Below are 19,506 nucleotides of genomic sequence, written 5' to 3' on the forward strand. Positions count from 1 at the left end.
TTTCTAAAAATAAGCATCAGTATTGTAAATATATAAATATATTACATAGAAACTGGACCACTAAGCAATGCTTCTCTACTCATAATGATATGATTTCATCATTGGCAATATAACAGTTAAAATATAAAGAAGGTTTTTCTACTACAAAGTGGATTTGTCATGCAGTTTATCCAAGACACAAGAGTAACAGCAAAATCAGCTAAAGAAAAAGTGCTGACGCCTGCAGTGTACTTTGTGGGATTTGGTAAGATCTTGCAAGATCCTGTATAATTTTGAGACTGCTAAATGGACGACTTGTGTATTCTGTAGTGCAACTCTGCCACGCTCATCAACTTGATAGCTCTGTACGAAAAGCTCAATGTTTAAACAAATTAACATTCCATTACTGAAATTCATTGGAAGCATAAAACTCTAAAAATGTATTATTTTTGTTATCAGGATCAGTGACGCAGATTACTCCTATGCTTCAAGGGAAATGAACTAGATGATTTAATGGTCTTTTTCACCTAGAATTTCTAGAATTCTGTGATTTGAAAGCTATTAGTAGAGACACTTGTACAAAGAGAGACACAACTTTAGCCCCTTTAATGCTTTAAGGTACATAGATTTTTTGTGGTGGGGCAGATGAATAAAATGGGTTATCGTTTAATGTAAAAATATTGAGACTTCTCCTTCCTGAAATAAGTGGAGTTGATGTATGCAATAAGGATAATAGCAACTTGACTGGCACAGAGGGGTCTGAGAAATTCTGCAGAGAAAATCTACATTACAAACAAACAAAAAATGCACAGAGCTAACAAGGAAACCACACTTGTTCCATATTGCCACTCTACTTGGAGAAGAGAGTTATATTTTCATGGAGCCTGGGATTCAGACACACAAAAAACAAACTTGAAAAGTAAATTATCCCATCAGAGAAAGCAAGAATCCAATTCCATTTTAAGTGCAAGCACAATATGGTGTCAACCTCTCATGTTCCCTACATGGCAAGTGTATTAAAGATTTATACAGCTGGAGACAATTAAGGAGACAATCCCTTGCCAACATCAACTTGGTTTTCTGCATTCTACTAAATGTGACGTATCAGATAAAAAAGGAGACACAAAGACTCTAGAGAAGAAAAAAATCAACATTTTCAATCATTTCTGAGACTGAAAAAGCAGGTATGATGTCAACTTATCAGACCTGAGACGACTCCATAACAGTAAGTGGAGGAGGGGGGAAAAAGCCACAAGTCATATCTGCATGGTGTGTATGTAAATTACACTGTGTATATTCTTTAAGTAGTTATCACTGAGAATGTCTGTCATGTATGCAAGCTGCATGTTATTATTCTAAAAGTACAATAATTATTTTAAAAGCAGAAGGGGGACGGGAGGGGTAAGAACTGAGGACAGAGTCAAGACTCTGGGGCTTTATTTCTGAATGTGTAATTGACTCACCAGGGGACTTTTGAGCAAGCCACTTAAATCCCTGTGCTTCGGTTTACTTGTGTTTAGAATGGAGACACTAGTAGTGACTACATAATTAAGGTAGCATTGCAATTTCTATTTAAAATAGAACTAAAAGCCTACTACTTCTGCAGCACGGGAGCCCTTCAAGAACTGATGCTTCAGCGCAGAGACAGTGGGCTCCTCCCAACCACAAGTCTCACACGCACACACTCCGGCCTGCGCCATGCCAGGTTCCCTCATATATACACACAACATTCCCCATGCACCACTGCCTCTTCTGCTACACACAAACTACTACGCACTACTCCTGCTACTCACTCCCCATTTATCTAATACACCATACAACAGCTCGATGGAAGCCAAAGGGGATGGAGGAGTGGGAAAGGAGGAAGAGGTCAGTGGTTAAGTCGGAGGAGCATGGGAGGGAACAGCAAGAATGTGAAGGGTGCTGGTAAAACTGGATTCTGCAGAGGCAGCATGAAAAAATTAAGTTTTTGTTCTATTCAGGTTCTTATATCAAGCCTCTTACTACAATATCTGTACTGTGGGTTTAAGCTGCCTGAATTAAGGAATACAGTCATCAGGAGCTCCGTTCTGAGGAATTTATCACCTAGAACACTCACACACCTCTTCCCTCTGCTCCCTCCATTAACAGTCATCTACCTATTTTAAGGTTTTATACTGCTATCTATCACTAATATCTGAACACCTTCCATATCAACCAACACTTAAGCATAACTGTCAAAATTTGGTACAGCAAGCGTTAACCAAATACCTCAAAGAACCACCAATTCAAATTTCTAAGCAAAGAAAAAAACATCCATTTCCAACTACTCCACATAGCTAAAGTTAGAAGTTGCACACCGTGTATAAAGAAAGAAGGAACCATGTGTGTTACAGGAGGTTGATGAGGGTAAGGTTACTTGAAGTAGGCAAAATCAGGGTTGTAGGTTATAAAAGATAGCTGAAGATTTAACTAGGAATGTCCTAGATTTTTTATGGTTGCATTGATAGAATATTCATTTAAGAGGCCTAGTTTTGTTTTTTTACCAAAAAAATACTCAGTTTGGGAAGAGTATGTTTAGGTTTAATGTACTACATGTTTCAGACATATCCCTTACCCAGAACAGCCTACTGTCTACAAACTATTTTGTAAACCACTGTGTACACTGGTAGCACTATGGAAATGCGTATTAATAAATACAAACTATTATTATCCTACACTAGTTTACACTAATAAAAATGTAATAGATGACTGATCATATAGATGTACAGTCAAATGTTGAAAATTAATAAGGCTATTCAGAGTATTCATTTCAGTTTAAATACTCTTAGGTTTTATTCAGATCAGTCTTATTAAATATAAAATGCTTTTGTTTTCTTCCTTTTTAATCATATAGCCTGGAGTCAGCAGCAAATAAGTTGCACTAAAAATGTGAACTTGTTTCTAAATAAATTTAACAGTCTGCTTCATAAAATATTTGTACGGTACAGTTATTGGGTAGGGGTTTTTTCTGTAAATGATACGGAAATTGTACACTCTGGAAACGCTTTAAAATACAAGGAGTCATTAAAACTAACCTTTGCAAATTCGACATGCTACTATGATTCATATTCAGAAACTGTTCCTGGAGTACCTGTGATGCTATTTCAGATATTGTGCAATACACACACTTTCAGAAATGCAGCATCTCTGGAACACGATATGTCCATAGTATAGCAGGGGTAACAGAAGACAGTAGTCAGAGAGGTTAGTATCAAAGTGTTAGAACTCCAATGCTTTACACGCCCTGTTCTACGCAGTCAACAATTTAATTTACCAAAGTTACTGTTGTACTAATGAGGGCTTTTGTCTTAAAGCTACTATGGACACAATAGGGCTTCATCCAGATCTTTCAAGCTATATACTTCTGAAACACGTTCTGTTTTAGGTTATCATTTATTGTCACATCTACCTTTACTGGAACTCCAGAATTCTTCTTAAAAGGCTTCCTGGAGAAGCGGTCCCTGATTTGCTATAATCCATTTCAACCAGACTAAATATGCATAAACCCCATTATTGTTAGTTTCATCTTTTCTTCAGTGCTCAGAAATCGAAAAAGATCTTTAAAAGTTCATGCTTTTTAACTTCATCACCTAATAGAAAAAAAAACCAACAGCAGAATTATTCAGCAAAGTTACCTTCAGCCTCCTAATGTGGTTCTCTGTTTCATCCTTTTCTTGCCTAAAGAGCTTCATCAGCTCTTGAACATTTCTCTCATGCTTTGTTTTCACATTCTTCAACTCTGATCTAAGATCTGCCAGCTCCTGCTGGTGAATATCTCTCTCCATCTTCAGCTGCCAGCTAGTTGTAGTCATCTCTTCTTGCTTAGACTCCTGATGTTTTTGAAGGTCTGAAAAGTTCTTGAGAATCTCTTTCTTGACTTTTTCTTCCTCTGCTATTCTGTTTGTCAGCTCTGCCCTAATAGCACTTAAGTTTTTTATATCTTCTTGCATCTCTAAGAATCTTTCCTGATCTTTTTCATTGATCATGTTAGCTGTTTCAAGCTCTTCCTCTAAACGTTCTTTTTCATTTCTCATCTGGTTCTGTACCAGGATCTGCTTTTGCAACTCACTCTCCAGTGTATTTGCTTTATCGTGGACTTCTTTGATCTCTTGCTCAAGAACTATCTGTTGAGACTTGGTTTCACTGAGCTTCACCTCCTTACAATGGAGTTCCTCTTCTTGCTGGGCCCTCTTTATAAGCACATCACTCAGCTCCTTGCGAAGGTTTTCTATTTGATGTATAGCAGAGAGAAGCTGAGCCTTCAGGTCATCCTTCTCTTTAAGGACCTAGGAAGTATGGAAAAAAGGAAAAAAAAAACAAAAACACAACCCCTAAAAATTCATTAGATCAAAATTTGGTGAAAATTATGCTGTTTGGAAGCAAGAAACAAACGATATACTGTGAGAAGAGAAAATGTTTACAGATTATGGCCCTGATTCAAAGGTACTTGGGAGTTTAGCTAATTTTAAACATGCAACTAGTTACACTGAGTTAATGGGACTAATTGAAAGCTTAAGGATAAAAACATACCAATACCATTTAGCATTTTTATGCATCTTTAATGGGAAAAATTTAAAACTTAAAAGACAAAAATCCAATTCAAACAACCTTAAATACAATATCTGTAGGAAGATTCAATCTTATTACAGCACTATTTGAGTTGCCATCACAAAGATTGTGTTCATCTATCCTTTTATACCAGTGATCGGCAACTTTTGGCAAGCGGCTCACCAGGGTAAGCACCCTGGTGGGCCGGGCTAATTTGTTTACCTGCCACGTCCTCGGGTTCAGCCAATCGTGGCTCCCACTGGCTGCGGTTCGCCACTCCTGGCCAATGGGGGCGGCGGGAAGTGGCAGCCAGCACATCCCTCAGCCTATGCCACTTCCCGCAGCCCCCTTTGGCCTGGAGCGGCAAACCGCGGCCAGTGAGAGCCCCGATTGGCCGAAAACACGAGGACGCGGCAGGAAAAGAAACCAGCCTGCCAGGGTGCTTACCGTGGCGAGCCGTGTGCCAAAGATTGCCAAACCCTGATTTATACAAAAACTAGTTTGGTGGGCTTGTAACTGAGCTTCCTTCCTTTTTTTTAAAACATATATTCAACCCCCATGCTGTCTGTTCTTCACCTTTTGCTCTACCTCGGTCTTTATTTTAAAATATCAAAACACACATTATTCACTTTCTATACAACTCATGTTATCTTTGTTTTAACCCTCACTCCTCCTTTCTCTAATGTTTTCCTTTGTCTAGATTACATGTTCTACATTGATTTACTTTACATTTTTAAGATTCTCAGAATAGGGGAATTCTTTTAAAATTTGAGTAAAGCACTATCCTATTGTGCTTTATAAACGTGAATAAGAATTGCAATACCTAGTTATTGCTGTTCCTCAATAGATTTCAGTATTTTACAAAGGAGGCAAATATTATCCCCACTAAAGCATGCAGGTTAATGACTTGCCCAAGGTCACCCAGCAGGTGAGCGGCAGAGCCAGGACCAGAAATCAGGTTTCCTGAGTCTCAATCCATTGCTCTATTCTCTATACCACACTGTATGATGCTATTTTGTACAAGACATGGCATTAGGATTCTGGTCTAACGGTTACAGTGGGGAACTGGTAGTTTGATTCTCCAATTGACTTGTCACCCTAAGCAATTCATTTAGCATTTCCAGGTCACAAAATTTTCTCCAGCTATAAAATTGGAATACTACTTTCCTCACAGAACTGTTGATTAGCATGTATAAAGCAGCTTTAAAACCTTTATACGACTGGTGCTACAAGCATTGCAGTACCTGTACAGTACTTTGATGGAGCACTAGCAACAGCTATAGTCAAGTTTGCCAAAGTGTTTCCAAACATTCATAATTTTCTGAAAGTTTCAGCTTTTGAACAGAAATTTTCTAGGTCAAAGGTGTAGGGCTTTTTTAGACCATTTGGAAAGGCTTAGCTGCTTTTAGTACAAGGAAAGTGAAGTAAGTGAGAGTTGTTAGGTGCCTATCTTTTTCGAAAAATCTAGCTATTTATGTAGATACCTACATATGCATTTCAGAGCCTAACTTTAGGTAGTCTTTTTTGTTTTTTTTTTTTGTTTTTTAATTTTGGACAAAATGCTGACATTTTTACAGGAAATACCTCTCTTCAGAGAAGGTTGCCTTATTCTTCTGTGGAAAGTTGGCTCTATGGAAATTTTTTAAATTTATGCATTCTCAGAATAACTACTAAAAAACAGCCAGGAAATGCCTGTTAAGATTGCATGAAGAATCTTTACTCCATCTATATACATTACATTACAATCTTTAATGACATATGTCCATGCACAAAAGCTCCATCTTATACTATTTTTCAAAACCTCCAAAACAGCTTAAAAAGTATTTACAAATTTGTAAGTTTCATCTTGTATAGTGCACAGGACTCCTTGTGATTTATACAAGAGACTTTCATAGGTCTTTCTAGCACACACAATATAATACACATGTAATATATGTGTCTATGGTTATGGGCAAACAGTACAACACAGAGAAAGTGTGTGTGTTGAGATATTGCAAGGCCAAAGGGCAGCAGGAGAGTGTTCAATGGGAGCTATATAAGCCCCAGGATGATCAGGGCCTTATTCCCTGTTGACTTAGGAGAGGTTACTACAGGTTAATTAGAGCACCTGGAGCCAGTTAAGACCATGCCAGAGACCTAATAAAAAAAGTCTATTCAGTCAGACAGAAGGCAAGGAGAACTGACTGTAGTTTGAAGGAGTACCAGAGGAAGAGAAACTTTTCCCAAGCAGAGCAGAGGGACTCCGCTGGCACAGAGGACCAAGAGAAACCCTGCTAAAGGGACTGGGACCTGAAGTTGGGGGCAGACCTGGGTCCCTTCCTGGCTCCCCTTTTCTCCCCTGCCAGGGCACTAGTGGAGCCATCAATGCCCAAGAATAAGGTCAAGGGGCAGCACACTGATCCACCATACCAAGGAAAAGCACAGGACCCACCACAATAGTGTCGGCCATTTGCCACAGCGTTCATACTAATGATTGTATTGTAATGCACACATACAACACGAAAGAGTTAAAGTTCTGTGTCCAATCTTTGATCTGGCATTTCCTCAACTTTAAATGTTAGGCTGAACCCATCCAACCTTAACATTCTGTTAAAGTGGTTTGCTGATGAACCAAATGTGGTTTGATCACATTTCAATTATTTCAGGTTACACATTTTTTTTTCTACTTTTATTATTCAAAACACATTTTACTGAGACCAATATTGGGCCCTGAGGTAGCACTGAGCATTCTCTGTTTCAGGCGCTTGGTTGGCTAGTTCCTGCTCACAAGCTCAGGGTCTAACTGATATCCATATGGGGGTGGGAGGGTTGGTCGTCTTCTGCAGCGTGCAGCTGTGGGTCACTCGCCAGAATTATTTGGGTGTATCTTATAATCACTTGCCTGTCACTGGGAGGACCTGGGGCACTAGTGCACCTCAGTCCCTCTTCTTCTCTGCCTCCAGCACATAACAGTCTACATTTCTGTGAGTTGTAATACTTTGGTTTAATTTTGGTTTGGGGGTTAAGATGAGGATGCTGGGTGGCCTGTGATATACAAGAGGTCAGACTTGATGATCTCGTGGTCCCTTCTGCCCTTAAACTCCATTACTCTATAATTGCAATTACAATGCTAATTTTTCAGCCAATTACTGAAAGATAAAAATTTCATTAATCATAGCACTCTAAACCTGTAATCACACCCTCCTTGGGTTGCAATCCCACCAGCACTGAGAAATTGCATAGAGTGAGATGATGATGAAAACTTTGAAGAGAGAGCTCCAACAAAAATCCCAAGTGCTGCAAGAATTTGTGCTGTTGACTCAAGAGGCAGTGCTGTTCCTTCTAAATCAGCCACCAATCCCACAAAATAAGGGAAGCTATGCTGCTATCTTTTAGATGAGACATAAAACGAAGGTCTAGTGTACTCAGCCATAACTCTCTAGCCTGTACTCCTAGAATTTCTTACCATCACTACCACTAGTAAGAGCTCCAATGAAGACCAGACACCACTATTATAATCAGAGTCATCTAACTCTGCTCAGAGCATTCTTGTTCAGCAGCACCAGCTATTTCAGAAACAGAGTATCCAATCCTCTCTCCAAACTGCTTGAATAAAGGATGTTCAAACTCCACTAAAAACAATGGAAAAAATTCTGTGACATGCTGTAAGATCCTACCAAAGCTCACTAGCCAACACCTCCAGAGTTTCATTCAGTATGGCCTTATGCAGATCCTAGTGTTAGTTAGACAGTGAAACAGCCCACACCGTACCACTCACATATGACAAAGACACAACATAGAGCTGAGTGTAATGCACATGGCGAGTTGCACCACAGCTCATATGGACTTGTATCTTCCCTAGAAGAATCACACATGTTGACCACAAAGGGTGACAAAACAGAACTTCAAAGAACAAGGCAGCCCTCAGAGCAGATAAGCAATTACCAAAACCATCCTCTAAGTTACATTCTGGCTTCATTAAAAAACTCCTCTGTAGTTTCAAAGTATTCTCCGCCTCTCCTCTTGCTTTAATATTGTATTATGTTAATGATGCAGACTGACTTGGGGGGGGGGCGGGGGGAACATGTTTTGGCGGTGTTAGCAACTCAAATATTGGAGCATAACCTAATTTACAACAGTCAAAAAGTGAAACTGATTAGTTCCATTTCCCCATCTAAACTGTGCACAGAAGTGCAAAAGGAAAAACAATATTAGTGGTGAAAAGTTTTTTGTTTTTTTTGGTTTTTTGCTTTCACAAGCTAAGATGTTGTTAACAAATCATACTAATTTAGAAAGAAGACTGCAAGGCTTAGAGTATAAGTACTTAATATGGAGTCATAAGAACAGCCATACTGGATAAGACTAGTCCAGTATCCTGTCTTCCAACAGTGGCCAATGCCAGGTTCCCCAGAGGGAATGAACAGAACAGGTAATCATCAAGTGAGTCTATCCCCTGTCGCCCATTTCTAACTTCTAGCAAACAAAGGCTAGGGACACCATCAATGCCCATCCTGGTTAATAGCCATCGACGGACCTATCCTCCATGAACTTATCTAGTTCTTTTTTGAACCCCATTATAGTCTTGGCCTTCATACCATCTTCTGGCAAGGAATTGCACAGGCTGACCATGTGTTGTATGAAGAAATATTTCCTTTTGTTTCTTTAAAACCTGCTGCTTATTAATTTCATTTGGTGACCCCTAGTTCTTGCATTATACAAAGGAGTAAATAACACCTCCTTATCTACTTTTTCCACAGCAGACACGATTTTATAGACTTCAATCATATGCCCCCTTAGTCAGCTCTTTTCCAAGATTAAAAGTCCCAATTTTATTAATCTCTCCTCATATGGAAGCCATTCCATACCCCTAATCATTTTTGTTGCCCTTTCCTGAACCTTTTCCAATTCCAATATATATATATATTTTTTGAGATGGAGGGACCATATCTGCATGCCAAATTCAAGATGTGGGCCTATCTAAGTACACTATATCCACTGGATCCCCCTTGTGCACATGCTTGATATATATAGAGGCAATATGACATTTTCTGTCTTACTATCTATCCCTCTCTTAACGATGCCCAACATTCTGTTTGCTTTTTTGACTGACACTGCACATTGAGTGGATATTTTCAGAGAACTATCCACAATGACTCCAAGATCTTTTTCTTGAGTAGTAACAGCTAATTAGACCCAATCATATTATACGTATAGTTAGGATTAGGTTTTCTAATGTGCATTACTTTGCATTCATCAACACTGAATTTCATCTGCCATTTTATTGCCCCATCGCCTAATTTTGAGAGATCCTTTTGTAGCTCATTGCAGTCTGCCTGGGACTTAACTATCTTGAGTAGTTTTGTATCACCTGCAAATTTTGCTACCTCACTGTTTACCCGTTTTTCCAGATCATTTATGAATATGTTGAATAGAACTTGTCCCAGTATAGACCCTCGGGGATATCAATATTTACCTCTCTCTATTCTGAAAACTGACCATTTATTCCTACACTTTGATTTCTATCTTTTAACGAGTTACTGATCGATGGAAGTACCTTCCATCTTATCCCATGATAGCTTACTTTGCTTAGGAGCCTTTGGTGAGGAACCTTGTCAAAGGCTTTCTGAAAATCTCAGTACACTATATCCACTGCATCCCCCTTATCCACATGCTTGTTGACCCTTTCAAAGAATTCTAGTAGATTGGTGAGGCATGATTTCCCTTTACAAAAACCATGTTGACTTTTCGTCAACAAATTATGTTCATCTATGTGTCTGACAATTTTGTTCTTTACTATAGTTTTAACCAGTTTACCTAGTACTGAAATTAGACTTACTAGCCTGTAATTGCCGGGATCACTTCTGGAGCTCTTTTTAAACATTGGTGTCACATTAGCTATCCTCCAGTCATATGGTACATAAGCTGATTTAAATGATAGGTTACAAACTACAGTAATTTGAACTGAAATTTCACATTTGAGTTCCTTCAGAACTCTTGGGTGAATACCATCTGGTTCTGGTGACTTATTACTGTTTAGTTCATCAATTTCTTACAAAACCTCCTCCCCTGACACTTCAATCTGGGACAGTTCCTCAGATCTGTCACCTAAAAAGAATGGCTTAGGTTTGGGAATCTCCCTCACATCCTCAGCCATGAAGATCAATGCAAAGAATTCATTTAGTTTCTCCACAATGGCTTTATCGTCCTGGAGTGCTCTTTTAGCATCTCGATTGTCCAGTGGCCCCACTGGTTGTTTAGCAGGCTTCCTGCTTCTGATATATTTAAAAAAAATTTGCTATTACTTTTGAGTCTTTGGCTAGCTGTTCTTCACATTCTTTTTTTGGCCTTCCTAATATTTTTACACACAATTTGCCAGAGTTTATTCTCCTTTCTGTTTTCCTCACTAGAGTTTAAATTCCACTTTTTAAAGGATGCCTTTTTGCATCTCACTGCTTCTTTTACTTTGTTTAGCTATGGTAGCACTTTTTTGGTTCTCTTACTATGTTTGGGAGTATACATTTAATTTGGTGTATACATTTAAGCTGAGCCTTTATTATGGTGTCTTTAAAAAGTTTCCATGCAGCTTGCAGGGATTTCACTTTTGGCACCGTACATTTTAATTTCTGTTTCACTAAATTCCTCATTTTTGTGTAGTCCCCTTTTCTGAAATTATATGCTACAGTATTGGGCTGATGTGGTGTTTTCCCTACCACAGAGATGTTAAATTTAATTATATTATGGTCACTATTACCAAGCAGTCCAACTATATTCACCTCTTAGACCAGATCCTGTGCTCCGCTTAGGACTAAATCAAGAATTGCCTCTCCTCTTGTGGTTCCAGGACTAGTGGCTCCAAGAAGCAGTCATTTAAGGTGTCAAGAAACTTTATCTCTGCATCCCGTCCTGAGGTGACGTACACAGGCAATATAGGGATAATTCCCCCATTATTATGAAGTTTTTTATTTTTGTATCCTCTATCATCTACTGGAGCATTTCACGGACATCACCACCATCCTGGCCAGGTGGTCGGTAATATTTCCCTACTGCTATATTCTTACTATTCGAGCATGGAATTACTATCGATACAGATTCCATGGTACAGGATGGTACATTTAAGATTTTTACTTCATTTGATTCTGTGCTTTCTTTCATATATAGTGCCATTCCTTCACCAGCATGACCTATTCTGTCCTTCCAATACATTTCATACCCTGGTACCATTGTGTCCTATTGATCATCCTCATTGCAGCAAGTTTCTGTGATACCTATTATATCAATAGTTTCATTTAATACAAGGCACTCCGGTTCACCCATCTTATTATTTAGACTTCTAGCATTGGTATATAAGCACTTTAAAAACTTATCACTTTTTAACTGTCTGCCATTACATGATGTAATTGAATGGGACTTTTTTCATTTACTGTGGGATGCCTCTGTTTGACCCGCATGCTCCTCTGCACCTGTCAGCTTTCCCCCAGCCCTTAGTTTAAAAACTGTTCAACGACCTTTTTAATTTTAAGTGCCAGCAATCTGGTTCCTTTTTGGTTTAGATGTAGCCCACCCTTCCTGTAAAAGCTCCCCTTTTCCCAAAATTTCCCCAGTTCTTAATAAATCTAAACCCCTCCTTTTACTTCTAGGCTGAGAGTATGAATCCAGCACAGGTCAACAGAAAGTCATTAAAATCTGCCAGCTGTTTTGTGGCCTATGTAAATTCACAGTGCAGTTGTAAGTTGCAAGTGCACATGCCACATCCTCATCTCTATTTCTAAAATAAAAAAGGTAAAGGAGAGGAAAAATAAAGGTGCTGCCCTTACCTGATTGCTCTTGTCCACTAGCTGATTGATGGTTTCATTCTGTTTCACCATATCACGTTCCAGTTTCTTATATTTCAGCTTCCAGTGTCGAATGGATTCCTGAGCTTTCACTTTCAACTCTTCTTTCTTCTTTTCAGTCTCTAGCCTAAGGGTCTCAGACTGCCTGAATTCAGCAAGGTATCGATCTGCTTCCTTAGTAGACTCTTCAAGTTGTTGGGCCAGCTCAGCAGTTTGGAGTTCAGTTTGCCTCCGTTCACTCTCACAGGCCTTGTAGCAGCTTTGTATCTCCTTCAGCTGGTCCAGCATCCTTTGCTGCTGCTTCTCCCTGTTTTCCAAGTCAGATGTTAGCACCTGTATACAAACACATTGTATTTATAAAAGTATAGTCCTTAGGGAGACACAATATGAAATAGTAGTAAAGCAACATACAGTGTAGTTTATGAATAAATCACTTTCCTATTTATAGATTACGCGCAACAACTTAGAAGATCATTGTGACTAAAGATGGAAAAACCTGTTATATCACAGAATACATCTCCCTGTAATGGCAACTCTTAGCGCTCCAACAGAGGGTACAAACAGTACATTTATATTATCTTGAATTTTACTGTAAGTACCTGGAATCCAAACACTCCCCTTTCAGTGCTTAAAATCCTGGCTGAAGTTTTGTGACTCAGGCCAATATCTAATACTTAATCAAAAGTCAAATATTCCCTCAACCAGCCACCTGTTCCCTGAATGTTTCATAAGCAGACACAATTTTTTTAAAAAGGGTATTTTAAAAACTGATCTTGCTGTGAATTCTAGTATACAGCTAGCTAAACAGTATTTTTTTGAAAATATATTTTTACAAACAATGAATAGCACACAGCAATACTTTAGGACAGAAAGTAAAGAACATTATGTAACTGAAACTGTTGTGGGAATTTACGTAAATTGGAAGATTATTGGAGCTGCTATTCCTCAGCAGGAAGGACTGCCATGCAAAAAGGGCATAAAGATGGGTAAAAAGAAAAGGATTATCCTTAAGGGCTCTCAGACTAATGTGTGCACGTCATCTCCTATGCTTCAGAACACCAAGAAGGAATTCCCCTGCTTCCCTCCACGTACACAGTTATGCTACTGACCAAGCACATTATGGTGGAAAAGAGCATTTGCCTTTATCCAAAACATTAGACATTGGCTGCTACCAGAGGTTGGATACCAGATTTGATGGATTATCCATCTGCTTTGGAATGTGAAATTGTATGGTCCTGTGATGTGAAAGGCTGACTTTCAGAGGTGGGAGAGGCAACTATATTGGGCTAAGGAGAAATATAAACAACCATACCTTTAATAAAAAAAATTAGTATTAATTATCTACCATCTAATATTGTAAATTCTCACTAGTACTAAGACTTTACAACTTGTTATTTCCATCTGAATTCAAGTAAACACAGTCTGTCTGTATCTTATTGATATAAAAGTCCAGTAAAGGTCACAAGCAAACCACAGGGCAACTATTAACTAGATGATCTCGAAATATTGCTGACAAAGCACCAGGATATGAGTGAGTATGAATGGTTTTAACTACTGTCTTTAGCACAGGGCAAGAACCAAGTTATAGGCAATACACTTAGCCTCTTTTGGCAGAGTACGTCATAAAACTATTGAGCAACTCCTTCTGGCTAATCCAAAAGTAATAGTGTTCGATTTCAGAGGAAGCAGCATTCAGTCTTCCTTTGCCGGAAGCAGGAGCTAGCCTAATGCAAGGTCTTGGGAGAGGGGAAAAATGACAAGTGGGTAAAAATGGAGAAAGCCCTAGAATCCCTCCTTCACCATCAAAACAGAGCTGTCACCCTTATTTTACAATTGTCTTGACAACTAAACAAGATTACATTACTTCTGCATTATTCTCTGGGCATTCCTTGTAATGAGTATGAAGAGGCAGTGTGATCTAGTAAATAAGATACTGCACTGAAAGTCGACCTGGGTTCTAATCCCAACTTTACAAATGACCTGCTGTGTGACCTTCAAGTATATTTCTTCTCTGTACCAGTTGTTCTCCTTGCACTCCCTGTCTGTATTGTTAATTCAGATTGCAAACTCTTCCAGACAGTGACTGTCTCTCATTATGTATTTGTACAAGGATGAGAACAATGAGACTTGTATCTTAGTTGGGACCCTTAGGCACAACATAAGTACAAATATTAAAATAATAAATAAGAATACCAAGCTAAGTCTTATATAAACATCAACAAAGTAAAATGGAAATGTGTCTACTGGTGAAAGTGTAAATATAGGGAATGACCACAAACTTGCTCTATTATCCTATACACAAATTGATTTTTGGCTCATCAAAAAAAGTAACTGTTTAAACTTGTAAAATCTGCCTAAGAAGAGAATTTTTTAAAAAGATACTTAAATACATATTTATATACCGTGACATTTGAAGACTATGGATTCAAATTTGGAACATGATAGAAGTTAAAGCAGCCAAATAAAACACCAGAAATCATTATGCCTACCCTTCCACAGCTTTTATACAATGACTAAACTTTTGACTCATTCACCAAACAATATTTGATTACATATGCTGTTATCACTTTTCATTTACTGACTCTCTGGTGATAGCATAAGGGATGTCAGTGCAAACTAATAGGTTTTCCAGACTTTCTGGCTCATTAAAAATAATTATTTCTCCACAAACCTTAAGAGAACACATCTTGTTCATATAACTACATTTTCCATGTACTTGTTAATGAAACATTATTCTAAGCTTAAGCAAAGTACAGAAAACAATGTTCAGTTAATTGAAGACACTCATCTCACTGTGGAGAAGTAAAATGTTAACCTCCATTTTATGAATAATAATATTTACTGTAGAGAAATATTTCTTTGGATTATTTATCCTTAAGCACAAAGAGATATAATTAACTTACAGACACCAGCAACCAGTTTGATTTCCACCAGGGAAAATCTAGCCTGTGGATCTAAAGAATTAATTCAAATATATGCTCTTACATTTTATTTAACAATTCCTGCAAGTGAAATAGAACTTTCTATCTAGTCTTGCTTTACTTAATTTTTTTATATTTATTTTTGGGCTTCTGTCAAGCTAGTCATTCAACCCATCCCCACATTCAGCACAATAAGAACTGCCTGAAGGGAATAATCAGCTTTGCATATTTACTGTTAGAGCTACTGAATGCAATGAGGGTGACACAAGGTGACATTGGCCCTTTATGAGGGAGCAAGGCAAATGCACCTATGCCTGGTCAGCAGACCCCAACTGGGCTACAAGGGAAGGCACCTGGGCCTTAGAGGGGTGAAGCACGGATGAATCAGGCTGGAGAATCAGCCCAAAAAGGGGCAGAGAGAGCAGACATAGGGTATATCTACACTGCAATTAAAAATCAACTGCTGGCCCATGTCAGCTGATTCAGGCTCGTGGGGCTCAGGCTAACGGTCTGTTTAACTGCAGTGTAGACTTGCAGGCTCGGGAAGCAGCCAGGGCTCTGGGACCCTCCCATCTTGCAAGGTCCTAGGGCCCGGGCTCCAGCCCAAGCTCGAACATCTTCACCACAATTAAGCAGCCCCTTAACTGAGCCCCACAAGCCTGAGTCAGTGGCATGGGCCAACTGCGGGTATCTAATTGCAGTGTAGGTATACCCATAGAGCTCTCACTACTGGCTCCCTGGGAATAGGCAGACAGACCAGAAGCAGAAAGTTCCCTCGGAGTGACTGCCAAAGACCCCTGTGAGGGGAGGCAGTGGGATCCTGCTGAGAGAAACCCAGTGAGTTGGAGCCAGAGAGCTGAAGAAAGCAGGAGCAGCAGAAAGTTCCTAGCAGAGATTGCCAGAGTCCCTTGGGAGAAAAGGCAGTAGGAATCTGCCAGGAAAAAGTGGTCCTCCAGGCAGAAAGCCTTGGCTGGCAGTGCTCAATGAACGTAACACAGAAGATTCCTGCAGGAAGCCCAAAAGCCAGAAGGACAGAATTGAAGGGGGGAAAACACTGGGAGCTGTAGCCTAGGGTAGGCTGAGGAACTGATTTTGTCTGTTTAACTTGTGTTTCAAAAAATAAAATTGCCTGGAAAGAGACTCTGGGTGTGGCACTGGGTCCTTTGCGAGTGGGGGAGAAGGCCAGTTTGTTACATTGAAGAAATGCCAGAAAATAGATCAAGACAGAACCAGATTGATTTTGCTTGATGCCAGAAATCAATCCAAACACCAGAACTCTTGAAACAGGAAAATATAGGGTAACATGGAGTAGATATGTTGTTTGCTAGAGAAGAATGTGAATTAATGGACTTTGAAGTCCCTGGGGGCAAGGGTAGTATGACTTCTGGTGTGCATAAGGCTTACTGAATGGCTGAAGCTAACCTACCCATGATCATGCAATTGACAGACTTTGGTGATAAAAGATTTTTATCTAAAGACCTGAACTGAAATGAACAGAAAATCTAGATTTTTCAGAACACCATGTCCTTAGAAATAAGGGAGATGGAACACTTTTCTTCAGCTAAAGGGGTGTTTCAAGGAAAGAAATGGAGGAAGTGATCCAAAACCTACAAAACACAAAGTAAAATAATATAGGAAACTACATTATCAGGCTCTGTTAAGAAACTAATAGAGCAGTTGAATACCAGTGTAACATCTGATCTGTCTGTACGACAGAATCTGACTCTACATTACTGGCTCTAAAACTACATTTTTCAATTTGATAGGCTCTGTTCAAGCTACAACTGAACTTCATATGTTTATATGGTTGTTTGTCTTCCCTAGTGATATCTGAATACTGTTTAGCTGAAAGATATACAAGGTAACCAGAGGGTCCCTGAGAGAAATTATATAAAGTAGATAGTATTCTCAACTGTACGTTTTAAACTTGTTTTTGTTCTATGATTTGTTTTTTTCATATGATGATGTATCATGGCCAATGGTTTTGTTTTCCTGGCCAATTTTTTTTTTCCAGAATTATCCTACAAACCAGTGATCTGGAACATACTAATAGGTTGTTACAGTAATATATCTAGCGATTCTAATTTTTCCAGCAATAATACAATCCCTTAATTATCATTTTTGTATCCTGAATCCAAAACTAAAAATATGTAAAAATAATTAAAAATATACAATACCCATTTAAATCCAGAAAAGAAAAAAAAGAAACAAGTTTAGAAGAGTACAATGCTACATCTCCAACATAAACAACAACTATTCCTCATTTTTTTTAAAAAAAGTTAAAAACTAAGGAACTGACAATTTAAGGGTATAAATACTGCCATCAAATAAAACAGACTACCACAGTCCAATTATGACAAACCACTACATAATTACTGTCACATCCGTGTTATCAAAACAATCTTATATCTGATATTTTGATTTATTGATCAGAAATGTTATATGAAAAGTCATAATAGTCATTTTCTGAGCAGTGATCGCTTGAATGGGGTATCCTATTTAGCAAGGTATGTTGTAATGTCTGTGCTTATTGTAGGCCTGTTAATAGGCTGCATTTAAAGAATTTTAAACAGAAAGCTATTTAGGTAGATAGAGTATATAAGAACTGTGATGTATATAATGTTATGTTACTAAAGCTAAATGATAATGTAATGTTTCATGCTTAATTTTGATTTTTATGTGAGTTAAGATTGTTTTGATAATGTGAAAATGATTATGTGGATGATTGCTATCATTGGAAGAGTGTATTTTATTTTATGGCAGTGTGTATACTTCTAGTTTTCTATTTCCTTACTTTTTAACATTTTTTTAAACAAAGAATAGTTGGTATTTAAGTTGGAAACATAATATTGTACTTTTCAAACAGAACTTTTGCTGTGTTTTCTTTTAATTTTCTAGCTATAGGATTTTAAAGTATTATAAACAATTGTCATTTCAATTTATCTACAGATGTCAAGATCTCCATTATCCTTTGAACCATGTGGTGTCTCAGAGTTCTGCCGCACTTAAGCCTGATGATCTGTTCTGACAGAGCTTATAGTTTCACAGGACTAAAGCTTGAAGCTAAGCACATAAGAACCTCTCAGGCGCTGGCCTTCTGCTATTATCTAATTCTACAATATTTGATAGTTTGTATCAAAAGCATTATACAAACCAAAGGTATATTTTATTATGGCAGAAGCAGAGCAACTACTAGAGTTAATTTGTGGTAGTTAACTGTGTCTATCCTTCCATTTAAGGTAGCTCAAAATTTAAAAAAAACAAACCACCACCTTTAAAACTCTATTTGTCAAGACTTGGATTCTGCCTGAAGATAAACATTTTTTGAAAGTTTTTGAGTGGAAAGAGAGAGAACCATTCCCCAACATATAAAACAACTCCACCACTTTTCCCACTATTTTTTATTATGACCGTAAGATTTGGGTGCCATTGTGCCAGATGTAGTACAAGACACATATAGAGATAGGCCCTGCCCTGAAGAACTTCGAAAAATGGCAAAAATTTATTTCCAACTGCTGCACAGTGGATATCGTGTAGAAAAGAATAGTTACTTACCATACACTATTGTCAATGTGGATCCCACGATAGGTGCACATGAGCCTCACTGATGCAAGATTGGAGTCTTTTAAATAGCAGCGTCCGTCAGGACTGCACTTACACCCTCTGCCTCCTCATGCAAGGGCCTAAAAGGCAAAATGGCCTTGATCCTCCCTCAATTCCCCTGAAACTCCAAATCCACGTTACCTGAAGACTCCAAAAGCAGGGATGGAGGGTGGTTCACTAGAGTCACACCAACAAGAACACCTCAAAGAACCATACAGTCTTTTCGAGTATGTGTCAGTGTGGATTCGCACTGTACGTGACTAGCAAGCAGTATCCTCATTAGGATGGTGGGCATCAGGAGCATCAGCTGTATCAGTCTAACAAAGACTGGAGTACGAGCCCTCCCAAACTTTGCACCAGATCCACCAACCAAATCCAGTGCATCACGCTTGACAAACATGAGAAAGCTGCTCGACACAATAGCTTTGTAGATTTCAGATACTGGTGCACTGCAAAAGCATACTGTAGATGCTGCTTGAGTTCTGATAGAATATGTGCTTGTGGTAAGAGAGGGACATCAGGCAGATGGTTATCATAGCGAGATGTGTGTTATTTTGAAAGTCTGTGAGATGAAATGGCTAGGTCTTTGGAACTCCCAACCATAGCCACAAACACACATGAAG

General features: G+C 38.6%; 1 protein-coding gene across 3 annotated transcripts in view; it reads right to left on the reverse strand.

The window, feature by feature from the left end:
* CEP128 (centrosomal protein 128) overlaps positions 1-19,506 on the reverse strand; it is a 430,997-nt gene that overhangs the window by 298,736 nt on the left and 112,755 nt on the right. For all 3 annotated transcript variants that reach the window (XM_032801915.2, XM_032801917.2, XM_075065602.1), the window contains exons 13-14: positions 12,342-12,692; positions 3,636-4,286 (exon numbers count right to left, since the gene is read on the reverse strand). In XM_032801915.2, coding sequence (XP_032657806.1) covers positions 3,636-4,286; positions 12,342-12,692 — 1,002 coding nt within the window. The remainder of the gene's footprint in view (positions 1-3,635; positions 4,287-12,341; positions 12,693-19,506) is intronic.

This window comes from Chelonoidis abingdonii, chromosome 4 (assembly GCF_003597395.2).
Source record: "Chelonoidis abingdonii isolate Lonesome George chromosome 4, CheloAbing_2.0, whole genome shotgun sequence".
NCBI classification, from domain to species: domain Eukaryota; kingdom Metazoa; phylum Chordata; order Testudines; family Testudinidae; genus Chelonoidis; species Chelonoidis abingdonii.